The 27277-nt window shown below is 41.2% G+C and overlaps 1 protein-coding gene across 6 annotated transcripts in view; it reads right to left on the bottom strand.

Moving 5' to 3' along the window:
* Positions 1 to 27277, bottom strand: part of LOC137372222 (calcium-responsive transcription factor-like) — a 73373-nt gene that overhangs the window by 33192 nt on the left and 12904 nt on the right. For 5 of the 6 annotated variants that reach the window (XM_068035864.1, XM_068035863.1, XM_068035866.1 and 2 more), the window contains 4 exons: positions 25580 to 25700; positions 24540 to 24666; positions 14055 to 14139; positions 1996 to 2185 (listed from right to left, as the gene is read on the bottom strand). In XM_068035864.1, coding sequence (XP_067891965.1) covers positions 1996 to 2185; positions 14055 to 14139; positions 24540 to 24666; positions 25580 to 25700 — 523 coding nt within the window. Of the gene's footprint in view, positions 1 to 1995; positions 2186 to 14054; positions 14140 to 15980; positions 16075 to 24539; positions 24667 to 25579; positions 25701 to 27277 lie in introns of those variants that run through there. The other variant, XM_068035868.1, reaches the window with a different exon arrangement.

Raw genomic sequence — 27277 nt, forward strand, 5'->3', positions numbered from 1 at the left:
CAAGGAATAAGAATGTATGTGATCAAAATTAGGTCCAGATCTCAGTTGGGAATATCAGAGGGAGGAAGCGGACTTTCAAAGAAAGCACATATCATAGAATTTTGAAGGAAATCAGAAAGGAAATAGCAGTGGCTCTGACCACAAATCTTTCAAACATCTGTGGATATGTAAGTTATATCGAGGTTAACACTTCTTTTCAAGAAGGGATAAACGGTAACGATAGACTAATCAGCCTAATATCAGTAGTGGTATAAAATGAATACACATTTAGAAAGACATTAGGTTAATTAAGAGCAGTTAGCATGGATTTGTAAAGGTCAAGTTGTGCCTGACAAATTTAGTAAAATTCTTTGATGAAATAACCAAGTGTATTCATAAAGGAACTGCAACGCATGTTGCATTTATGATTTTCAAAAAGTATTTGACAAACTCCCTTATAAAAGGCTTGATTAGGGAGTGTGGTTATCTGTAAGCAACTCAAGGAGGACATAGAAAGGTTAGAATAAACAGAAAATGCTGGAAATACTCAGGAGGTCTGGAAGCATCTGTGGAAAGAGAAACAGAGGTAAGGTTTCAAGTCAATGACTTTTTTTTTATTCGTTTATGGGATGAGGGCATTGCTGGCTAGGTCAGCATTTATTGTCCTTGAGAAGGTGGCAGCAAGCTGCCTTCTTGAACTGCTGCAGCCCATGTGGGGTAGGTACACCCACAGTGCTGTTAGGAAAGGAGTTCCAGGATTTTGACCCAGCGACAGTGAAGGAATGGCGATATAGTTCCAAGTCAGGGCAGTGTGTGGCTTGGAGAACTCGCAGGTGATAGTGTTCCCATGCATCTGCTGCCCTTGTCCTTCGAGGTCACGTGTTTGGAAGGTGCTGTCTGAGGAGCCTTGGTGCGTTGCTTTATGGGATCTAAGAGCAAATATGTTTAGGTCTTCACACAGACATATTTTGAATGGAGACAAGTTAGTAAAGCAGTAAAAACAATACCAGATTATTAAAATAAAAACAAAATACAGCGGATGCTGGAAATCTGAAATAAAAACAAGAAATGCTGGAATCACTCAGCAGGTCTGGCAGCATCTGTGGAAAGAGAAGCAGAGTTAACGTTTCGGGTCAGTGACCCGAAACGTTAACTCTGCTTCTCTTTCCACAGATGCTGCCAGACCTGCTGAGTGATTCCAGCATTTCCTGTTTTTATTTCAGATTATTAAATATGGGCTAGTATGCAAATACAAAGAGCAATGTTAAACCTACTAAAAACAATTGTTAGGCTACAATTTAAAAACTGCATCTAATTCTGGGAACCGGATTTTGGGAAGAATGGTGACAGTACCGAAGAAATTCACTGGGATGATACCAAAGATGAGAGGCTTCAATTATGAGATTATAGAAATTGGAATTTTTTTTCCCCAATAGAACAGAAAAGGTTTAAAGGCCATCAGATATAGTGCTTTAAATTATAACAGGTTTTGATAAGGTTAAAAAAGGAAAAATAATTTTTATTGTTTGGTGAGTTGGTAATTGGAAAGGATAAATTTTAAATCAGCATCAAAAAAATTGAGGGAGGAGTCAGGAATTTTTTTTGAGGCAAAGGATTGTTATGACCATACTGAAAACAGTCATGGAAGCAGCATACATAATAACTTTCAAGGGGAAGTAGACAAATATCTGAAAAGAAAACATTTTAAATGGATAGCTCTTTTGCAGAATCAGCACAAGCACGATGAGTTGAATAGCTTCCTTTTGTGTTGTAAAATTCTACAAGTATACAAGATGTAGAAAAATCAACTCACCTAGGTCAAAGGTGACATTGACAAAGGCCCAGGACTCTACTATTCAGGGAATGGTGTATGAAGAGAGTTGGAACAGGAAGAACTTCAACATGTGAGTAAAGATGTATGAAATGGGCCAAGAGGATTAAAAAAAGATTTAAAGATATTAATTTAGTTACCTAATTGCAAAATATCTCTCTAGTGGAAGGTAACCATTTTCTGACCTGCATTGACGAATGGAATTCCATCATATGGTACATATTGAGACTTCCACATCAGCCGGGTGGCAGGTTTAGCTGGGCTCGGAGACTGTCTTGTCCCCCAGACACTTTGCGTTTGCTGTTTGTGAACCGTTAACACATTTTCCAATTCGGTCTCGCTCTCACAGTACCCACGGTAGGAATCTCCAATTTTCTGGAATAATGAACATTGAACACTATGGTAAGCAAGTAAGGCAACTACATATTTGGACAATTTATATGTTCATGCTTTTTTTTTGCTGATTTCTGCTCCTTTCAGCACCACCAACTCTTTATAGTCTCAGCCTGATGTTCTAGTCAGTCCACATGGTGAATACTGCATTCAGTTCTGTTCATTGAGCCACAAGCATCATAGAATTATTGAATGGTCACAGCACAGAAGGAAGCTGTTTGCCTGTTGAGTCCTGTCAGCTCTCTGCAAGAGCAATTTAGCTGGTCCCACTCCCCTGCAGCCCTGCAATACTTTTTCCCTCTACAGGTACTTAGCCAATTCACTTCTGAAAGCCACAATTGAATCTGCCTTCACCACACTCTCAGGCAGTGCATTCCGGATCCTAGCCACTCTCAGTTTAAAGAAGTTTTTCCTCATCTCACCTTCAATTCTTTTACCAAGCATTTTAAATCTGTGTATTCTGGATCTAGACCCTTCTGCCAATGGAAACAGTTTCTCTCTATCTACTCTGTCTATATCCCTCATGCTTTTGAACTCTTAATCAAATCTCCTCTCAACCTTTTCTGCTCCAAGAACAACCCCAACTGTAGTAACTGATGTCCCTCATCCCTGGAACCATTCTCGTCAATTTTTTCTTCACCCTCTATAAAGCCTTCATATCCTCCTAAACTGTGGTTCCAGAATTGGACACAATATTCCAGTTGAGGTGGAACCAGTGTTTTACAAAGGTTCATCATAACTTCCTTGCTTTTGTACTCCATGCCTCAATTGAAAAAGCCCAGGATCCCATATGCCTTTTAACCACCTTCTCAACCTGCCCTGCCACCTTCAATGATTTGAGTGCATATACCCAAGGTCCCTCTGTTCCTGCACCCCTATTAGAATTGTGCCCTTTAGTTTGTATTGCCTCTCCCTTTTAACTTTGTACGTCTTTACATTAAATTTCATCTGCCACTTGTCCGCCCATTCTACCAGCATATGTGCTCTTGAAGTCTATGACGATAGTCATAGAATCATAAAAATTGTCAGTATGAAAGGAGGCCATTTGGCCCATTGTGTCCACACCAGCCAAGGAGCCATCCAGCCTTATCCCACTTTTCAGCTCTTGGTCCAAGTGCATATTTCAAGTACTTTTTGTTATGTTATGAGGGTTTCTGCCTCTACCACCTTTTCAGGCAGTGAGTTCTAGATCCCTACTACTCTCTGGATGAAAATAATTTCCCCTCAAATCCCCTCTAAACCCTCTACCACTTACCCTAAATCTGTGCCCCCTGATATGGACCCCTCAACCAAGGGGAATAGAGCTTTCCTATTTACTTTATCTAGACCCCTTAATTTTAGACACTTCAATTAGGTCTCCCCTCAGCCTCCTCTGTTCAGAAGAAAACAACCCTAGCCTATCCAAAATAAAAAGAAATGCAGGAAATACTCAGAATTGAAAGTTAGCATTGAAAGGGAGGAAGTATTAGCTGTTTTAGCAGGCTTAAAAATGGATAAATCCCCAGGCCCAGATGAGATGTAACCGAGGCTGTTATGTGAGGCAATGGAGGAGATAGCAGGCGCTCTGACACAAATTTTCAAATCCTCTCTGGCCACAGGAGAGGTACCAGGGGACTACAGGACAGTGAATGTGGTACCATTATTCAAGAAGGGTAGCAGGGATAAACCAGGTAATTACAGGCCAGTGAGTCTAACATCAGTGGTTGGGAAAATATTGGAAAAAACTCTGAGGGACAGGATTAATCTCCACTTGGAGAGGCAGGGATTAATCAGGGATAGTCAGCATGGCTTTGTCGGGGGAGATCGCAAACTTGATTGAATTTTTCGAGGAGGTGACTAGATGTGTATATGAGGGTAAGGCAGTTGATGCAGTCTACATGGACTTCAGTATGGCTTTTGATAAGATCCTGCATGGGAGATTGGTTAAGAAGGTAAGAGCCCATGGGATCCAGCGCAATTTGGCAAATTGGATCCAAAATTGGCTTAGTGGCAGGAGGTAGAGGGTGATGGTCGAGGGTTGTTTTTGCGAGTGGAAGCCTGTGACCAGTGGGGTACCGCAGGGATTGGTGCTGGGACCCTTGCTGTTTGTACTGTATATTAATGATTTAGACATGTATATAGGAGGTATGATCAGTAAGTTCACTGCTGACACAAAAATTGGTGGTGTCATAAATAGTGGGGAGGAAAGCCTTAGATTACAGGATGATATAGATGGGCTGGTAAGATGGGCAGAGCAGTGGCAAATGGAATTTAATCCTGAGAAATGTGAGGTGATGCATTTTTGGAGGACCAACAAGGCAAGGAAATATACAATGGATAGTAGGACCCTAGGAAGTACAGAGGGACCTTGGTGGTCTTCTCCATAGATATCTGAAGGCAGCAGCACAGGTAGATGAGGTGGTTAGGAAGGCATATGGGATACTTCACTTTATTAGTCGAGGCATAGAATATAAGAGCAGGGAGGTTATGATGGAGCTGTACAAAACGCTAGTTAGGCCACAACTGGAGTACTGTGTACAGTTCTGGTCACCACACTAAACTAAGGATGTGATTGCACTGGAGAGGGTGCAGAGGAGATTCACCAGAATGTTGCCTGGGCTGGAGCATTTCAGCTATTAAGAGACTGGATAGGCTAGGGTTGCTTTCCTTAGAGCAAAGAAGGCTGAAGGGGACCTGACTGAGGTATAGAAAATTATGAGGGGCATTGATAGGATAGATAGGAAGAAACTTTTTCCCTTAGCGGAGAGATCAATAACCAGGGGGCATAGATTTAAGGTAAGGGGCCGCAGGTTTAGAGTGGATTTGAGGAAAACACTTTTTACCCAGAGGGTGGTTGGAATCTGGAATGCACTGCCCATGGGCGACAGAGGCAGGAACCCTCACAACATCCAAGTATTTAGATGAGCACTTTAAACGCCATTGCATACAAGGCTACGGGCCAAGTACTGGAAAATGGGATGAGAATAGATAGGTGCTTGATGGCCAGCACAGACATGATGGGCTGAAGGGCCTGTTTCTGTGCTGTATAACTCTATGACTCTAGGTCTGTCAGCATCTCTCTACAGATGCTGCCAGACCTGCTGAGTATTTCCAGCATTTCTTGTTTTTATTTCAGATTTCCAGCATCTACAGAATTTTGCTTTTATCCTAGCCTATCCAATCTTTCCTCACAACTAAAATGCTCCAGTCCAGGCAACCTCCTCATAAATCTCCTCTGTACCCTTTCTCGTGCAATCACATCTTTCCTATAGTGTGGTGCCCAGAACGGCACACAGTACTCCAGCTGTGGACTAACCAGTGTTTTATACAGTTCCAGTATAACCTCCCTGCTCTTATATTCTATGCCTCGGCTAATAAAGGCAAGTATCCCATGCCTTCTTGACCACTTTATCTACCTGTTCAGCCACCTTCAGAGGTCTGTGGACAAGCACGCCAAGGTCCCTCTGTTCCTCTACATTCCTCAGTATCCTAGCATCTGTGTACTTCCTTGCCTTGTTAGCCTTCTCCAAATGCATACCTCTCCAGAGAAGTGTTTGAACTCCATTTGCCATTGTTCCACCCACCTAACTCATCCATTGATATCTTCTGGCAGTCGACAGCTTTCTTCTTCATTATCAATCACACGGCTAATTTTTGTATTGCCTGCGAACTTCTTAAATCATACTTCCTACATGCAAGTCCAAATCATTGATATATACCACAAAATGCAAGGGACCTAGTACTGCCCTCTGGAAACAACCTTCCAGTCACAAAAACATCTAATGACTAATTAGCCTTTGCTTCCTGCCTCGAGCCAATTTTGGAACCAACTTGTCACTTTGCCTTGGATCCCACAGGCTTTTACTTTCATGACCAGTCTGCCATGTGGGATCTTATAAAAAGCCTTGCTAAAATTTGTCCAGACTACATCAAATGCACTACCCTCATCAACCTTACTTGCTACCTCCTCAAAATATTCAATCATGTTAGTCAGACACGACCTTCCCTTAACAAATCCATGCTGTCTTTGATTAATCCGTGTCTTTCTGAAAGAAGATTTATCCTGTCCCTCAGAATTTTTCCACTAGTTTTCCTCATCCTCAAGTTTTGAAATTGTGTCCAGGAGAAACATCTAAAGCCCGATCTGCAGTTACATGATGGGAGGGGTCCTTAAAGTGGTATATACTAAATACAACAGACAAGATTAATCTTAAGCATTATTTTAATTTAAGCCATGACTGCAGGACAGAAGACAGGTACAAACTGGTAAAACTTAAGGACTGGTACCAAAAAGCTCTTCTTCAAACAAACTATAATCAGTATTTGGATGTTCTAATGAATAAAATCATGGAGGCAACAGCTGTCAAAGCTTTCATGAAATGGTTAGATGTGATCATGGGGGAGGTCACAGATTTCTATGAACAAATAAAATCGATGGACAAAATGACCACCCTCAACTGTATCTGTACGATGGTCATGAAATACTCTGAAGGGTGGGGCTATTTTAGCTTCAGTGAAAGTAGTTTAACCCTGATGTTCATGCAGGAAAGGTTGGGCAAGGTAATTTGCTAAGCTAAAAATTACAGAATATTGTAATTGTGTCAACGACCCAGCTAGCACTGACTTTATAAAATATTATAATGTTTCTGGTTTATGCAGAAATTTCTAATTATGGTGAAGCCAGTGCAGAGCTCATATTTAACTATTCACTCCTGATAGGGTTTGTGGAGCACTAATACAAACTAGCACAAAATCTCAGGCTGCTTTTCATTGAGGGATAGGGAAGAAAGGTAACTTTGGGCCACTGCTGCATTCCTCCTAGCAGATAGTTCAGAGAAGCACTCCAGACAGTTACAAGTAGTATATGGTCCAGGAGGGTCAGAGGAGAACACAGTTTGCTGTCCCATCAACACAGGCTCAATACCTATCTCAATTTGAGGGAGCAGGAACAATGAGTCCTCCTCCCACTCAATGTATAAATTTGCAGAAAAGTTTTTAATGAATCCTGGGAATCCGAAATAAAAACAGTAACTGCTGGAAATGCACACAGGTCGGTCAGTATCTGAAAGAGATAAAGTCAGGTCGCTCCTGAAACATTAACCTTTCCTCAGAATTTTTGCACGCTGCTCATTTCCAGCACTTTCCTTGTTTATTTCTTGGTGCATAAATTTCTATACTACGTATGTCACATATGCATGTCTTTATTCTATCTGTTGTTATGAATGCTGGACCTTGCAACATGATTGTGTCTTAAAGATGTGATTCTTAGAGGTTCAGCTGGCCTCACCTCCACTCTGCGGAAGGTTACGGAACAATAGGAAGTACAGATCAGAGACTACCTTCTGAAGAAGAGACTATAGCACAAACACCTGAAGAACAATGGGTTTCGCCCTCCCAGACTTTTGGATCATAAATCAAGTAGTCAGTCATTGAGAACATGCTAACTAACCAGGCAGGTATTAGCACCTGGGACAATGGAAAGGCCAAACAGCTTGTGGAACTCAGACTACTGGCTTTTATAGCAGATGAATCAACTGTTGAATTCTAAGTCCAGAGAAAGTTAACAGACACACAGAGAGAGAGAGAGAGAGAGAGAGAGAGAGAGAGAGAGAGAGAGAGAGAGAGAGAGATTTTCAAGTATTGAATAAGAAAGTACCTTTGTTTGTAATTTGGGGTATCAGCTTCTTACAAAGTACTATTCAGTTACTTGGGGATTTCTTTTAGTTTAGTTGTTATAATAAAAGACTTAAACATGAAATCTTGTGTAATTCATTAAATTGGTCTGGCGATCATAGCTTGCATTTGTCACGTTAACAATCTCTGAGGTCATAACAAATGGAGGGCTCGGGTCCAGGATACGAATTCAAAGGCTGAAAATGGGTAGTTGGAATTTTCTAGAGTTTTAAACAAACAAGATTTTACAATTACTTTTGCTCTATTCATAAGAAAGAGTCAGCATGTCTACTTTTCATGCTCAAGCCTTTGTGAAGAGGGAAGATTTGATTCTCAATGATTTAACAGTTAACAGTGGATGCATTATTAGCTGTAACAGAGCAAGTGGGAGTTAGTTTAAAATCAAAAGTCAAAAAGGCAGTAATTGTTGAAGTGTCGACTCATTATTTAAACCTCGAGGGAGAAACGGATGATCTTGATTGAGTTAGTTCGAATTAAGTTACAAATAAGACAAGGGAAAAAGAAAAAGAAAGACAATTTCAACTTGCACTGAGAAAGATTGAATTCAAGGAGAAAGAAAAAGACACTTACAAAAAGAAAGACGCTGGGCAATTTGAACTGGACAGAGAAAAGCTTAGATTGCGCGGATAGGGACTGACAGGAAAGTTTGAGGATGAATCCGATTTAACTTGGCAAGGAATATTCGTTTGGTGCCTAAATTCAGTGAGGAAGGAGTTGAAATGTACTTCATGCCCTTTGAAAAAAATTGCTACGACGTTGCAATGGCCGAAGGAAAGCTGAACAATTTTACTGCAAAGTGTGTTAGTGGGAAAAGTGTTAGTGCGGCACAGTGGCGCAGTGGTTAGCACCGCAGCCTCACAGCTCCAGGGACCCGGGTTCGATTCCAGGTTCTGCCTGTGTGGAGTTTGCAAGTTCTCCCTGTGTCTGCGTGGGTTTTCTCCGGGTGCTCCGGTTTCCTCCCACAAGCTAAAAGACTTGCAGATTGATAGGTAAATTGGCCATTATAAATTGTCACTAGTATAGGTAGGTGGTAGGGAAATATAGGGACAGGTGGGGATGTTTGGTAGGAATATGGGATTAGTGTAGGATTAGTATAAATGGGTGGTTGATGTTCGGCACAGACTCGGTGGGCCGAAGGGCCTGTTTCAGTGCTGTATCTCTAATCTAATCTAAAAAAAAAGTATACTCAACACTTGCTCAGGAACAGTCAAGTGATTATGAAGTGGTTAAAACTGCTGTTCTCAATGCTCATCAGGTGGTACCAGAGGCTGACAGGCAAAAATTCAGGAATTTAAGAACCAGGGTCAGACATTTATGGAATCCATTAGAGAAAAGGAAATGATATTTGATTGTTGGTATCGGTCCCTGAAGATTGAACATGATTTCGAAAGCCTTAGGGAAATAATTCCAATGAAGGAATTTAAAAATAGCAACACTTCGGGAGTAAGGTCCCACCGAGAAGTTAGCAAAGTAAGAAATGTCACAAAAATGGAAGATGACTATGAATTGACACACAAAAGCAGAGTTACAGGCCCCAGTTTGGGAACTTTCAAAGGAGTTGGAAAGATAGAGGAACAGATAATGAGAAGACATTCAGTTTTAGAGAGAGGAGGCACCCCACCCCCCGCCCCGGTCAGGGTGGTAATAAAGAGTCCGAGACTAGGGTTAAGTCAAAAGGATAAACATGTTATTTTTGTAATAAGAGAGAGCATATAAGGGCAGAATGCTGGAAATTGAGGGGAAAACCCATCACTCTCGTGGATTTACTGAATGCCTGTCCTGCAAAGGATGCCCCAATAGGTGGCGCTGTTGACAAGCCAGTGGCTTTGGCAATGTATGCTAACAGACCAAGTCAAAACCCTGAAGGATATAGAAGTTTTATGCTCAGGGGTACTGTGTCCTCTTATTTGTCAGATGAATCAGGCAAGCCAATTGTGCTGCTTAGGGTTACAGGGGCCAAATCGGTCATTGTTGGCAGCAAAGGATATAGATCTTTTCCCAAATAGTGCTGTGAATGTGAAAGTCATAGTGAGAGAATTTGATGGGTGTCATTTATCCATTCCATTGCATAAAGTTAATTTACAATGTGATTTAGTCACCGATCCGCTAACAGTGGGAATTGTCCTGGAGGTGCATATTGAAGGGGTGGATTTAGCTGGGAATAGAGTATTGGCATCTCCAGTGGTTTCAGAAAAGCCAGTTGAGGTTGCTGAAACTGAAGTTTTGCAGGAGGAATTTCCTGGAATATTCCCAGATTGTGCGTTGACAAGACCCCACCTCTTCAGATTAAACAAGAAAAAGCAGTTCAGTTGTTATGGGAGATAACTCAAGTGTTTGATTAGCTGATACTTGTCTCAAGGATCTGGATGTTAGTAGAAAAGGCTCCAAGGCTATCAATGGTGAATTGTTTAGCAGATCATCTTTCAGTGAAGCACAACAAGCAGATCCTGACTTAAGAAGTAAAAACTGAAACTACTTGGAAACACTCAGCAGGTCTGGCAGCAGCTGTGCAGAGAGAAACAAGAGTTGACATTTTGAGTCTGATATGACTCTTCTTCAGATCTGCTGAGTATTGCCAGCACTTTGGTTTTATTTCAGGTTTCCAGCATCCGCTGTATTTTGCTCTCATATTACGTGACTTAATAAGGTTGCCGCAAACAACGAGGCAAAAGCTGAAAAGGTCTCTCTGAGTGCTATTACATTAAGAATGCATTCTAATGAGAAAGTGGAGACCTCCCCAGAGGCCCGCTGACAAGGCTACAGTTCGTCAGGTTGTTGTTCCTCTGGGGTACCCTGGTGAAATTAAGAAATGCACATGAGATCTAATGGCAGGTCATGTGGCATTTCGAAAGACTCAGGCCAGAATAAAGTAGCATTTTATTGGTCAGGCTTGCAAAAGGATGTGGCTGAATTTTACAGAACTTGCCATATGTCAGGTAGTTGGGAAGCCACATCCTTCAATTAACATCCACACTGATCCCGAAACCTGCTTTTACTAACAGTTTAAGTCGGGTTCTTGTGTATCGTGTCGGACCCTTACCCACAACTAAGTCAAGTCACAAGTTTCTCATCATCATGGATTTGTGCACTAGGTTTCCAGAGGCAATGCCTTTAAAAAAGATCATAGCAAGAGTTGTGATTGAGGGGTTAATTAAATTTTTCACTAAATATGGATTGCCAAAAGAAATTCAGTTGGACCAGGGGTCAAATTTCATGGCAGGGTATTTCAAGAGGTCATGACTAATTTGGAAGGGAGACAGCTCAAATTGTCTGCTTATCACCTGTATCACCAAACCCTGAAAAGCATGATAAAGGATTATTGTTGTGAGTATGCTTATGATTGGGATAAGGGGATACTATTTTTATTATTTGCCACTAGGGACGCACCAATGAGTCAGTCCATTTGAATTGGTTTATGGGCATGAGGTTAACGGTCCCCTTAAACTCATTTAGGAGAAATTTTTCGCACAGCAACAGGAAACTATCCTCTTCAATTACGTATCAGAATTTTGAGAGAGACTTACAAAAGCATGTGAGATGGCCAGAAAACATCTCAGGATTTCTCAGCAAGTGATGAAAACCCAAGTGGATTGAAAAGCTAAGGCACGCAGTTTGCAGTCTGGAGACAAGGTGTTAGTTTTATTGTTTTTGCCTGGAGAACCAATGGAAGCTAGGTTCAGAGGACCTTACTTCATTAAGAGGAAAGTTAGTGATGTGAACTATTTGGTTAGTACCCCAGACAGACAGAAACGTCAAAGGGTGTGTCATGTGAATATGTTGAAAAGATACTATGACCGTGAATCTTGTCAACCAGTAAATCTAAGTCAAATGACAGAAGTAGTAGTTACGGATGGTGTTAATTTTGAGGAACTGGAGGAAGAAACAGAGACTGAGAACTTTAAGACCGAATCCCCTGCAATGAAACTGGCAAGCACAGTCTTAGAAAACCTGGATACAGTTATACACTACTTTTCTAAACCGCACAAAACGGATATAGCCGAACTGCTAAAAGAGTTTAAAACCTTACGTGCAGATAAGCCAGGTCAAAATCCTCTGGCTATTCATGGGATCAATGTGGGAACAGCTATACCCATCAAACAGAACCCTATCGACTCAATTCTGATAAACTGGTTCAGGTCAGAGAGGAGATTCAATGTACGCTAAAGAATGAAATAACTGAACCCAGTCAAAGTAGCTGAAGTCTACCAGTAGTGCTGGTACAAAAGCCGAATGGTTCTGAAAGATTTTGTATTGATTGACGGAAAGTCAATGGAGTAACTAAAACAAACAGACTCTTATCCACTCCCATGATTTGAGGATTGTATTGACAGAGTGGGGATTCAATCTTTATTAGCAAAATTGACTTGCTGAAAGGGTATTGGCAAGTCCCCTGCCAACCAAGCTAAAGAAATTTCTGCCTTCGTCACCCCAGATGGCCGATTTCAATGTAAGGTCATGTCATTTGGTATGAAAAATGCACCGGTGACATTTCAAAGGTTGACCAACCAAGTGATTACTGGACTGAGCAATTGCTTTGTGTACCTTGTTGATCTGTTGATACATAGTGACACCTAGGAAGACCATGTTAAACACTTAAAGGCACAGTTCGACAGGTTAGAGAGCGCTAATTTGGTAGTAAACATAGTGAAGAGTGAATTTGCTACGGTTAAGGTCTCCTATTAAGGGCAAGTAGCAGGTCAAGATCAAGTGTAGTCTAGGGAACCTGAAGTTCAGGCCATAATCTACTTTCCAGTCCCCAAGACAAAAAGGAAAATATTATGATTCCTAGGATGCATGGGTCCAATCAGACGTTTGTTCCTAACTTCAGTACAGTAGTGACTCCACTGAAAAAATTAAAAAAGGGTGTGAAGATCCAGTGGACAGAATCTTGTCAAATGACATTTGAAACTTTAAAAGCCATTTTAATAAATGAACCCATTCCAGCAGTACCAAGTTTTGGCAAGCCTTTTAAAGCGGCTATTGATGCCACTGACAACGGAGTAGGAGCAGCACTACTCAGGATAATGATAATGGAATTGAACGACCAGTTATTTTTCTAGAAAACTCAATGAGTATCAGAAGAAATACTCCACCATTGAGGTGGTGGTTTTAGGTCTTGTATTGGCTCTACAACATTTTGAAGTATACGCCAATAATGGAAAAGGGGAAATAACCATTTACACCGATCATAATCCACTGAGGTTTCCAGAAAAGTTCAAAACCAAGAACATTAGATAATTTCAATGGGGCCTTATGTTAGAACCATCTACCTGCTACAGGAAAGAGCAATGTAATTACATATGTTCTACCCAGAAATTTAAATAAGGGATATAATGGAGGCAAACAACTCAAATATACAATAGTATTGTTACCTGTGTAAAGTGAGAAATGGTAATAATGAAAACGTTTACAATGTTATGTGATTACTACGGTAATGACTTTTCCATTGTTAGGGGGAGGTGTTATGAACTTAAAAAGTACTATTTAATTAATTGGGGATTTCATTTAGTTTAGTTGCCAAAATAAGACATAAGAAGTGAAATCTTGTGTACAGTGGCGCAGTGGTTAGCACCACAGCCTCACAGCTCTAGGGTCCCGGGTTCGATTCTGGGTATGCCTGCGCGGAGTTTGCAAGTTCTCCCTGTGACCGCGTGGGTTTTCTCCGGGTGCTCCGGTTTCCTCCCACGGCCAAAGACTTGCAGGTGATAGGTAAATTGGCCGTTGTAAATTACCCCTAGCGTAGGTAGGTGGTAGGGAATATGGGATTACTGTAGGGTTAGTATAAATGGGTGGTTGTTGGTCAGCACAGACTCGGTGGGCCGAAGGGCCTGTTTCAGTGCTGTATCTCTAAATAAAAAATAAATTCATCAAATTGGTCTGGGGGTTCACATCTCATTTTTCAGGTTAATGATCTCTGAGGTTATAACACTGTACTGTAGTTAGTTTTACTTATGGTTCAGAGCTTTTGATGAAAAAACTGTGCTCTCCTGAACAAAATTGAAATAAAATGCAATTTTAGAAAGATTTGATCTCATACTGAATTACAGCTTATTTGACTTCCCAAGAATATATACTGCACCCAACAGATAAAAATTACTTGAAAGTCCATATTACAGAAAAAGAAATCAACATGAAGCAATATCCAAAAATACAGCAGATATACAAGTAGCTAACCAACCTCACAGCTCCGGAGTCGCCGAGCCCAGGCAGGGGTGTTGTGTGGCAGTGGCTGCAATGGAACAGGAAAATTGTCTTCAACCATTCTGAAACACCAAAAAAAAATTTCAAGAAACTGTCCACATAATTTCTGGGAATTGCATTGTAACTTCAGCGATACTGTTAAATAAAGATAAGGCAGGCAAAATATTGGTGTATCTTTAATCTTTGCTAAACCAAACGTAGACCGGTTTTAACATTTTGCTGGTTGCATGTTCCATTCTCCATTGCTAATAATCTCAAACCTTGAGAAGCATAAATTTCACGAGTTTAATTCTACTTGTTCCAACTAGAACCCTGTAACTGTCAACTCCAGTTCCCTACAGGCCAAGCAGCTCAAGATTTAGTGGCTGAAATCCGTAGCTCTCCTGATGCATTGCGATCTTAACTGTCAGAAGTGTGCCAGAAGGGTTGCAAATTAGGTTTGGATGCCAACTCTCAGCATTTCTTGCATGGTCTGTTGGAAACAGAGCTTCTGCTCACTCCAAAAGAGCCACTGACGTAGCAGAGGACGGGATCAGGACTCTTTTTTTCTTCAGAGGATCCTGGTGTTTCATCAGTGGCAGCATGAGGTACATCAGCCCAGAACTGGTCCCCACCTGGTGGCCCAGGCTGCAATCATAGCTTGGATCCCACTCCCTCATCCATCGCGAGGAAAAATATTTTAAAAGTTAAATTCACAGAAGGGAATATTCTCCTTCTGTTTCCTGTGGGGAATTGCTCATTTCAACAATTTCACATAGACAAAACTGGCATTAACAATTGGGACGAGAAACAGATGGCCTGTATCCTAGGGTCTCAAAAGCAGTGATTGCAGAGATAGTGGATGCATTGGTTACAATCTTTCAAAATTCCCTAGATTCTGAAAAGGTCCCCGTGGATTGGAAAACTGCTAATTTAACAACTCTATTCAAGAAAGGAGGAAGATAGAAAGCAGGAAACTATAGGCCAGTTAGCTTAACATCTGCCATTGGGAAAATGCTGGCATCCATTATGAAGGTACTAGTAGCAGGTCATTTTGAAAATCATAATACAAGCAAGCAGAGTCAATATGATTTTGTGAAAGGAAATAGTGTTTGACAAATTTATTAGAGTTCTTTGAGGATGTAACCAGTAGGGTGGATAGAGGGGAACCAGCAGACGTAGTGTATTTGGATTTCCAAAAGGCATTCAAAAAGGTGCCACATAAAAAGTTACTGCTCATAAGAGCTCATGGTGCTGGGGGTACTATATTAGCTTGGGTAGAGGATTGGCTAACTAATAGGAAACAGAAGAGTCGAGATAAATGGGTCATTTTCAGGTTGGCAAACTAACTACTGGGCTGCCACAGGGATCAGTACTGGGTCCTCAACTGCTCACAATCTATATTAGTGACCTGGCATTAGGTGAATTGCTCATTTGGAGAGCCGATGCGGACACGATGGGCCCAATGGTCTCCTTCTGCGCTGTAACAATTCTGTGACTTTTCTGATTCTTTGGCAGAACTTTTGTGAAGCGGCTGTTTATTCAACAGTTTACAGTATGCTAATGAGCTAAGTACCAGGATGTAGTCTTGTGACTATAAGCCACAGGCACTCTGCATTGCAACACCCGGGACACAGGTTCTGTATATAGTTTGTTCTGTATTGAATGTATTAGTTTTAGCTGTTAATAAAACTTTTAAAGATCTTCAAGAAACTGGAATTCACGTATCTCATTGTGTTGCTTAAGTTAACACAAAAACGCATGACACAGTGGCAACAGTGGTGTACAGCAGTGATTACTTTCTTTAAAAGTAAAGATACAAGCTTGAAGACCATGGGTGAAACAGCAAACAAGATTTAAAAGCAGTACCAGAAGTCAGAAGTTCCCGTAGTACAGAAAGTAAAAGAAAATAAGACTTACTTACTCCACAAATTGGAGAGTATATTTGAGCTGGACAAGTCCGGGCAAATAGCCAGTTGAGTCAGGACCATGCTATTTAAAATGTAAAGGGCCGTCGTCAGCCCTGCACTGAACAAAGAAAAAGTGTGCCTAAATTTAAACAAAGAGAAAAAAGAGCGGGCTATAATTGGGAACAGCGCAGAGTCAATAGAACAGGTTATAAAACAATTCATATTGGAGTACAGTATTGAAGGCACACACAGAGCTGAACAAAGTGAAATATAAAGCAGAAAGCACAGCAGATACACTGCTGGAAACACATACGGAGTATCCTTACAGTAATAGGATTACTGAAACATCTTTGCATATCCATAGTGTCCGCAAAAGGCAGAAGAACAGAAGGATGGAAGGATGGATATCAAATTTCCCAGCATGAACTGAAAGGCCATTGATGCCCTATCTGAATTCAAATTTTTTAAACAAAGAATGCAATTATGCTTCATAGATAAAGCTTTTGCAGAACCAGAGAGCCAGGCTGTGAAAATACTGACAACAGTTGGAAATGAGGGGTTACAGAGTCAAAAGCTCTGGCTGATCTGAAGAGAACCAGAAAGATCCCACAAAGATGTAGAAAGTGCTGGAAGATCAGCTAAGAGTGAATTGATGTCCTACAGGCAACAGCCACAGGAATCAATAGATCTATTCATCAGTAGGTGTCATAGTAAGGGCATCAAATGCAATTTTTCAGAAACTGAACTCGGATCGATAACTGGTGATTGTCTCAACACCTATTGAAGTGTTTCAAAAAGACCCCTCGGGGAAAAAAGATCATAGCATTGATGCACTGCTAGAAGATGGCAGGAAATACGAAGGCATTGTAGCCAGACAACAGCATCTGCAAGCACTAGGTGGAGCTGACCGTATCGGCACGGTAACCAGGTCACAAAAAACAAGCAAGCTGTGTGGTAAGTGCCGTTTGTCCCACTCACCGTGAAGCTGTCCTACTTTCCAAGATCTGTGCAAGGCGTACGGTTCAAGAGGTCACTGGGCCCGCCTATGCAAGAAATCTGGCTCCAAAGACGCAGCCAGAGGTCACAATAGGACACAAACCAACAGAAAACAGTGCAGCAGCATGGCAACAGCAGCAAGGAGAGCACCAGAGACCTGCATAAACACAAGCTAATATACGAAGCCCACAGCAAAATAAACCTGAGACAACACTCAGAGTGGAGCGATTCTCAACCATAAGACAAGCAGGTGTCTCACATTGTGAACCTGACCCGTGTATTGACAAAGTCAAATAACTAGAAGCTTTTACACTATTAATACAATGTACCCAAAGAAAGTGGACAAACACACACTCAGGACTAAGACTGACATGGGAGCTAGTGCAAATATCCTACCAGTTGGAATCCTGAAGGATATGTACCGGGATCGTTGGAAACTTATGGTACAACTGTCAACTGCAAAGTTAACTGCATACAATGGGTCCCTTGCAGTGTCATACTAATAATGCAATGCAGCTTTGGCAAGTCGGCATGGAAACCACAAATATTTTACCTGGTAGACACGAGCCAACAAGCAGTGGCTGGACTACCAGCGTATACAGACCTGAACATTTTGACTATCCACAAGATACCGAGGTACCCATTACAGCAGAACAGACCAAGGGTAGCTGTATTGAGTCAGTCCAGGACATACAATAAATGTATCTGGACAGGTTTGACGCTGTAGGCGATTTCAAAGGCGATGCTATACCGCATCACAGAGAGGATGCAATTCCATCAATCCACCCTCCCAGAAAGTGCAGCGTGCACATACAAGAAAAGCTCAAGTGCGAGCTGGATGATATGGAACGCAATAGCATAATCTGTCGTGTGCATCATCACAAAAACTGATGCAGCTCAATTACGTGCGTACTAAAGAAGGATGGAGCAATTGGGGCATATCTAAATCCGAGGCGTCTAAACCATTTCTTAGAGATGTTCCCTCAAGATTCCAGCACTAAAGGAATTGAATTCCAAGTTCACAGCAACCAAATTTTTTCCCAATTTGGACGCCAAACATGGGCAGTACACCTAGCTAAGGAATCTCAAGAAGTCACCACCTTCAGAACATCATTTGGAAGATACTGCTTCCAGAGACTACCCTTCAGCTTATCTGTCAGTCAAATACTGTTTCAGCAGCATATGGACAGATTACAGAAAACGTGCCTGGATGTACATGCACTGCTGATGTTATTGGGTAATGGGCAAAACCAAAGAACAGCATGATTGAAATCTTCCTTCACTGATGGCAGTAGCTCAAGGCAAAGGGCTCATTTTAACAGCAAGTGCCAGGTGAATGCAAGTCAGATTAATTTCTTTGGGTCTATATATTCCGGTTGCAGAATCTGTCCTGACCCAGACAAAGTCGAAGATGTAAGGCATATGCCTACTCCACAAGACAAGATGATTTACAGAGATGCCTTGGATTTTTCAACTTCTTGGCACCATGCATTCCAAATTGTTCTGACAAAGCATCATCATTGAGAGCGCTCCAAAAGAAAGACATACCATTTGTGTGGGAGGACCATCAGCATATGTTTGAGTCTCTCAAACAAGCACTATCAGAAACATGTACCCTGCAGTACTATGATCCAAGGAAGAAGCCAATCCTGGAAGTCGACGCTTCAAAGAAAGAGCTAGGAGGGTGCATCTGCAGGATGGTAAACCAATTGTATTTGGTTCCAAAAGTTTATCCTCAGCACAATCCAATTACTCAAACATAGAGCATGAAACACTTGCTCTGGTGTTTGGGATCACAACATTCCACACCTACCTGTTCGGTAAGCACTTCACTGTGGAAACCGATCATAAACCACTGGAGATGATCTGGCGCAAAACACTGACAAGTTCACCACCTCGACTACAGCGGCATTTAGAAAATGTACAGGGGTACAACTTCAACGCCTGCTACAAACCGGGTACCAAAATGGTTACCTCGGATATGCTGAGCAGATTGCCAAATCAGAACAAGAATGAAGATGTACCACGGGATCTACAGCATGGACATCGAGGTGGAAAATGGGCTCAAAATCGATTTATTGCATTTTGGTCAGCACAAATGTGATCAACTGCAATCAGAACCAGCCAATACCCACAACTGAAGGCACTGTGGAGAGTCATCATAGAAGGATGGCCTGATACAGTAACAGGGGTGAAAGAAACCCTCAGATGCTTTTGGCCTTATAGAGATGAACTCAGTATCTCGAGAGACATAACCTTCAAAAGAAAACAAGAGCTTGTGCCCAAAGGTCTTCGACAGGACATCTTGTCACAACTTCACCAAAGCCATATGGGTATGGAGCAAACGAGACGACTGGCATGAGACACTGTTTATTGGCCAGGGATCAACGGTGACATTGAAAAGTTAGTGAGGATGTGCAAGGCATGCCAGAGCCACCAGCCACAACAACGTAAAGAACCTATACACCCTCATGAGATTCCATCAGTCCCTTGGTCCAAAATTGCCACTGATCTATTTACCGTGAATGGAGATGACTTTATCTTAGTCAACGATTATTTCTCGAAATTTCCAATTGTCAGGTAGGTAAAAGACACTTCAAGCACGGCCAGCGAAGACACATTGAGCGCCATATTCAGTCTGTTCAGCGCACCTGAAGAAATTATTTCTGACAATGGGCCACAATATACCGGCAGACCCTTGACGGATGTGTGTGCCAAATGGGGTGTAAACCATGTGATATCCTCACCACATTATCCTAGATCTAACGGTCTTGCCGAGCGAATGGTTCGCACAGTTATATCACTTAACCTGAAGCGTACGACAACGAAACAAGATTTTCGTGTTGCCATGTTGCACTTCAGAGCTACACCTATAGATATGGGCTTACCATCACCAGCAGAGATCATGTTTGGAAGGCAAGTGAGAACGATTCTGCCAAGCCATCATCTGTCCAAATTCTCCAAGATGCAGGAAACACTGCTCAAAAAACAAGGGAGAATGAAGATGGTGCATGACCAACATGCAGGGGTGGAACTACCTCAACTACACGTAGGACAAAAGGTGAAAGTCATACACCCCACAATGAGAACATGGTTACCCACAGAGGCAAAGTATGCAGTGAGCCCAGGTCTTACGAGGTTACAACACCTAACAGAGTAATGTTGAGGAGGAACTGAAGCCAATTAAGAGAAATATGCAATATCTCAATTGCGCAGAGCAGACGCGAAAGAAGACACTCCGGCGATGAGGGATAACGGAAGAACAGGACAACAACCAACACACTCATAACACGTCTGCAAACCAAGAACAGCCAAGGGTGAAATCCACATCCCTAGAAGGTTATACCATAAGATGATCATGAAGAATTGTCAAACCACCGAAACGATATATGGACTCTTAAGATCCTGCATTGGTAAATTTTATAATCCCTATCTTTACATTTGTAAATGTTATAATCTCTATCCCAGTATAACTAATTTTGATATTATCCTATTTTATACATTTTTCATTGTAGTGAATGAAATTTATCTTTGGGAAAAAAAGATGTTGCATTATCGCTTTAATGATAGCCCTTTAAGAACTCAGCATGCTAATGAGCTAAGTACCAGGATGTAGTATTGTGACTATAAGCCACAGGCACTCTGCATTGCAACACCCTGGACACAGGTCCTGTATATAGTTTGTTCTGTATTGCATGTATTAGTTTTAGCTCTTAATAAACCTTTGAGAGATCTTTAACAAACTGGAATCCATGTACCTCATTGTGTTGCTTAAGATAACACACAGAAATGCATGACAGCCCCCAGGTTCCTCTGCTCCTACACCCCCTTTAGAATTGTAACCTTGGTAATATTGTTTCTCCATGTTCTTCCGACCAAAATGAATCGCTTCAGATTTCTTCGCATTGAACTTCAACTGTCTCTTGTCCACCCATTCCACCAACTTGTCCATGTCCTTTTGAAGTTCCACACTATCTTCGTCACAGGTCACGATGCTTCCAAATTTCATATCATCCACAAATTTTGAAATTGTACCCTGTACACCAATATCTAGGTCATTAATATACATCAGGAAAAGCAAGGGTCCCAACACTGACCTCTAGGGAACTCCAAACTTACCTCTAGCTTGAAAAACATCCATTAACCTCAACTCTCTATTTCCTGTTACTCAGCCAATTTCATACCCATGTTGCTACTGTTGCTTTTATTCCATGAGCTGTACAAAGTCTGTTGTACAGCACTGTATCAAATGCCTTTGGTGTCATTGCACACATCAACAGCATTGCCCTCATCAGCCCGCTCTGTTACCTCTTCAAAAAACTTCAGTAAGTTACTTAAACATGATTTTCCCATAACGAATCCACGCTGGCTTTCCTTAATTAACCCGCATTTGTCAGTGTGACTATTAACTTGGTCCCAAATTATCATTTCTGGAAGTTTCCCCACCACTGAAGTTAAACTGACAGGTCTGCAGTTGCTGGGCTTATCTTTACATCCTATTTTGAACAAGATTGTAACATTTGCAATTCTCCAGTCCTCTGGCACCATCACTGAGTCTAAGGAAGACTGGAAAATTATGGCCAGTGCCTCCGCAATTTCGACTCACTTCCTTCACTATCCTTGGATGCATCTCATCTGGCCCTGGATCTTTATCGAAGTTAAAGTATAGACAGCCTATCTAATATCTCATCAATTTTAAATCCTTCTAGTATATTACCTCCTCTTTCACTGTAGCCTGGGTAGCATCTTCTTCCTTGGTAAAGACAGATGCAAAGTATTCATTTAATACCTCAGCTATTCCCCCTGCCTCCATGCATAAATACCCCTTTTGGTCCCTAATTGGCCCTACTCCACCTTTTACCACCCTTTTACTATTAATATTCCTCAAGACGATTTTGGGATTCCCTTTTATGATAGTTGCCAGTCTCTTTATATACTCCCTTCTTTGCTTCTCCTATTTGCTTTTTCAGTTCTCCCCCCACCCCCACCCCCCCAACCAATGTCAGCCTGGTTCTCCATTGTATTATCTACCTGACATCTGTCATAAACATACTTTTTCTTCTTCATCGCCATCTCTTTTGTCATCCAGGAAGCTCTGGATTTGTTTGCCCTGCATTTCCCCTTCGAGGGAATATATCTTGACTGTGCCAAAACTCTCTCTTTTTTTGCAGGTAACTTATTGTTCAGCTACTGTTTTTCCTGCCAATCTTTGATTCTAATTTACTTGGCCCAGATCCATTTTTACCCCACTGAAGTTGGCTTTCCCCCAGTTAATTACATTTTCTTACTCTAGATTGCTCTGTGTCCTTTTCCATAACCAACTTAAACCTGATGATACAATGCTCACTGTCCCCTATATGTTTCCCTACCAACCCTTCATCCACCTCATTCCCAAGAACCAGGCCCAGCAGTTCCTCCCCTCTCGTTAGACTGGAAACATGCTGCTGTAGAAAATTTTCCTGAACACACTCGAGGAACTCTTGCCCCTCTCTGCCCTTTACACTACTATCAGTTTATATTTGGATAATTAAAAGTCCCCCATTCATAACTACTCTATAATTCTTGCATCTCTCTGTAACTTCCTTGCAAATTTGGTTGTCTTCATCCTTTACACTGAGTATTTTCAGCACTTTCTGTTTTTATTTCAGATTTCCAGCATCTGCAGTATTTTGCTTTTATAAGAACAAGTTTAAGACTGGCACATGGTAAAAAGACAATCAAAATAGCAGTCATGGTCTGAAGTTGTTGAACTCAATGTTGACTTCAGAGGGCTGTAGATTACCTAATTGGAAGATGAGGTGCTGTTCCTCGAGCTTCTGTTGAGCTTCACTGGAACACTGTAGCAGGCCAAGGTCAGAAATGTGGGCGAGATAAGGGTGGTGAATTAAAACGGCAAGCAACCAGAAGCTTGTGGTCATGCTTGTGGACTGAGTGGAGGTGTTTTGCAAAGCAGTACCCAATCTGCATTTGGTCTCCCCAATACAGAGCAGACCACATTGTGAACAGCAAATACAGTATACTAAATTGAAAGTAGTACAAGTAAATCACTGCTTCACCTGGAAGGAGTGTTTGGGGCCTCAGATGATGAGGAGAGAGGAGGTAAAAGGGCAGGTGTTAACCCATCCTGTGAATGCATGGGAAGGTGCCGTGGAAAGGGGACGAGGTGTCCAGCATGATGGAGCAGTGGACCATGGTGGAGGGAACGGTCCCTTCGAAATGCTGGCAGGGGAGGAGAGGGGAAGATGTGTTTGGTGGTGGCATCACGCTGGAAGTGCCGGAAATGGCAGAGGATAATCCTTTGGATCCTTTGCTGTATAAGAATTTTAGACTCCACCTGGGGTACAGTGTATGATTCTGATTATTTAAACATAGAAAAGATATTATTTCCTTTGAATGTACAAGGAGGGGCAACAAAGATGATTTGTGGTATTAGGAGTTTAATGTGGGAGGAAAGGTTAATGAAGTTTTGAAATTAGGAGATTTCAAGCTCACATCACTGAAACTTTCAAAACTAAAGAGTGGATCCAGAAAATTGTTCACTATGATGACAGCTTCAAATATTAGGGAACACCGGTTAAAATAAGTTAGGGTGAAGTAGAAAAGTTAATTTCCATGATTTCCATATAAACATTGATAAAACCTCTCATAAATCATCAGGGAAGGCCACTGATGTCAACAATATAAATGCATTCAAGTGACAATTGAATATTTTCTGAAAAGAACAAGAAGTTAGGGTTGTGATGTCTAGGTGAGGTTAATGTACAAAGATGCAAGTTTGTTATGCCTAGCAGCTTTTGCCCATTCTTAAACTATTTATTTTAGGGTTATTTAAAAAAAAAAAGAGTTGCTATAAACTAATAAAACTACTCCCAACATTTTACTTGCTTATATTCCCTTAATATTAGTGGTTTCCTTCAACATCAGTGCTAGCAGAGCTAAAAACTTGTTAAAAATAGTCACCTGTCAGCATGGAAGCAGCCCCTTACTGAAATGAATTATCTTGCTCAAAAGTTCTACTTGTCAGACAGGACTTAATGGTACAACTGCTGGACTTTTCTTTTTTAAAAAAAAAACTAGAGTAGCAATGGGGTGTTTTACATCATTTTGCAGTAATACATAAGAAGATGTCATTCCAACTTGCAAACTTAATAAGGAGCTTAAAGTAATCTAACTAGAGCAATAAAACATAGCTGAGAAGCTGTCAGTCATTATAATAGGAAAAATGAAGCATATAATACTTTTTTCTAACATAAGCACATTCCTATATATAGAATCATTACGGCATAGGAAGCCATTCGGCCCAAGGGTCCATGCTGGCTTGCTGTAGAGCAATCCAGTCAGCCCCATTCCCCTGCTCTATCCCTGTAGCACTGCAAGTTTATTTCCCTCAAGTGCCCATCCAATTTCCTTTTGAAATCATTGATCTCCGCTTCCACCACCCTTATAGGCAACGAGTTCCAGGTCACTACCACTCGCTGCATAAAAAAGTACCTCGCTTGTACCCAAAACATCTCCTCCTTAAAAACCACCCATTGTTCCGTTACAGTTTTTCCTGTCAAACTTGGTTCCACACATACCTGGGTGAGGTCTTTTTGGGCAATGTTAATGAAGATGGGGGGTGCAAAACATAGCCTGTGTTTTCTGCTATTGCAGCTACAGTCACTGTCTGAAGCTCGTCACTTATCTGTTTGTCATCTGTTGCATCTGGCAATAAATAGAAGTTAACTTTTAAGAAATTAAACCATTACAGCATACCCTGAATGTAATCGACAGCAAAGAGAGAAAAACAATGCAATCAGCTAAACATTATAACAACTAGAACATTGATAGTAAGCCCCCCACCTCAAAATTTACATTTTTAAAAAATGTATTGACTTAATTTACCCATCCTCTCCTAAGCAAGCTGTATTGGAATCACAACATTCGGGTAGGGTACCCTAGCATTTGGTTGATATGGCACTGCAGTCATTTGTATTTTTACTTAAAGAATTGTGATCTATAAGAGAGATGAAAAAAATGAATCTCGCTAAAAATACTAATAACTATTCTGGCAATTGCTTCAATTGGCCTGTAGTTGGTCTCCATTTAGCATATAGTACCATATAAATATACTTCTCAACTTTGTCAGCCCTAACAAAATATAACAACACTCCCCTTCTGGGCTTCAAAGAGAACGTACCATCCAACAAATCTTGCTCGACAGCCATTCACCAGCATGATAATGTTTGGACGCCAAACATTAGTCGTAGCAATGCAAGTTATTGTTGGGAATTTTTTTTTTGTTATTTCGATTATTTAGGATAACAATGCTCATATCAATATTTTACTTAAATAATTGAATAAAATTTAAAAACACAGTTTTACTGTTTGAACAAGTAATAGCTTATGAAATGAATTGGGTTGTGTTGTGTAATAGCTGCTTTCTTTTCCCCTTTCCCCAATTCTCATTATGTTCACTCATTGGCCCATACTGTGCAGCGATTCCCAGCCTCAAGGATCAAAAGTGAATGCCCAGACCCCTGTTAGTCGATTATTTTTGGCTAGATGATTGGCATACTCAATCACACATAATATAAAATGCCAGATTATGGAGATTACTTAGAGTAATTGTCCTTACCATGTGAGCCTGTGACATCAAGAAGCTGTCCCTGTGGAATCAGCACCTGTGCTACACCAGGTTGGTTGGAAGGAATCACGTGTAGCACCTGGCCATTCTCCGACTGGCTGGTGACAATCATCTAGAAATAACCACCATGGGATGGATCATGTTAGATTTGCATATTTCCTATACGCCACTGTAATGCAAAAGCAGACTGATCCCATGGAATGCGAGCGGCACTCACACTTTTTTCCATATGCAGAGAGGAAAAGGTATAAACCTTAAAGCAGATTATCCACCCTCTGTCAGGGAACAGCATATGGCATAGGAGAAGTTACAAGAAAGCATAAAAATGATGAAAACAAGTTCCAAGTTTTTTTAAACAATGGATTACAATCAGTAGATAGAAAAGAACTGGAGAGGGCTGGCTGCCTTTTTAAGTAAATTTGTGCCCTGGCACCTGATTTATTTGATGATCTTTGCCCCACTTTAATTGTCCTCATTTTAAATCCAAGCAAGGCCTTTATTTCTTTGCCTGAAGGTTTTAGCATTGAGGCCTAAAGAGCCAGGACAAGCACTTAAGCAAAATAAACAGAAAAAAAAATTGTTATTCTGAACAGAACTCCATGCTACACAAAGTCTGTAAACTACAAGGGACAGACTGGTGGGTGGAGATGGGGGGGAAGTATTATATACGGACACTGAATATCATTCAAAGCAAGAAAGATTATGATCAGTAATATACTATTTATCTTCATTTGTTAAACATAGGGCGGCACAGTGGTTAGCACCGCAGCCTCACAGCTCCAGTTACCTGGGTTCAGCTCTGGGTACTGCCTGTGCGGAGTTTGCAAGTTCTCCCTGTGGCCGCGTGGGTTTTCTGCCGGGTGCTCCGGTTTCCTCCCACAGCCAAAGACTTGCAGATTGATAGGTAAATTGGCCATTGTAAATTTCCCTTAGTGTAGGTAGATGGTCGGAGAATTGAGGGATGGTGGGGATGTGGTAGGGAATATGGGATTAATGTAGAATTCATATAAATGGGTGGTTGATGGTCGTCACAGACTTGATGGGCCGAAGGCTCACTATGACTATGACAAACAGGAGGTATTGAAAAGTATTATTTCAAAAAATTGCTGCTGGGTTTCTTAGGATTACCTTAGAATACAGTAGTGTCAAGCCCTTGTGGTGAGCTATCAAGTCAAAAGTATACTTTGTGAAACCAGATAGATTTCACCAAGTAGCTGGTCTATAAATGTAATTGAGGTAAACCCCCTGCATACTGGCTCAAAAAGTGCCCAATGATCAGACAGAATGAGCTATTACTTTTCCTGAACAAGTAACACAAAGAGGTACACTCTACTATAGTGTTTACTAACTGTTGTTTAGTAGTGGATTTTCATGAAGGGAGGAAACAACTGCCTGGATTGACAAACGTTCTTCTTTCATCCTGTCTAAAAGGTTAATAACCTGTAAACATGAAAAAACTTACCTTTGATGGAAGAAACAAGACATGACAGGTAAAGCTTCAACACTAACTGCTGTTTCCCCTAGCAGAGAGGTCAATTATCAGGGGGCACAGATTTAAGGTGATTGGTAGAAGGATTAGAGAGGACATGAGGAAAAACTTTTTCACTCAGAGGGTGGTGGGTGTCTGGAATTCACTGCCAGGAATGGTGGTGGAGACAGAAACCCTCAATTCTTTTAAAAGGTACCTGG

The sequence above is a fragment of the Heterodontus francisci genome, chromosome 7 (genome assembly GCF_036365525.1).
Source record: "Heterodontus francisci isolate sHetFra1 chromosome 7, sHetFra1.hap1, whole genome shotgun sequence".
In the NCBI taxonomy this organism is placed as follows: domain Eukaryota; kingdom Metazoa; phylum Chordata; class Chondrichthyes; order Heterodontiformes; family Heterodontidae; genus Heterodontus; species Heterodontus francisci.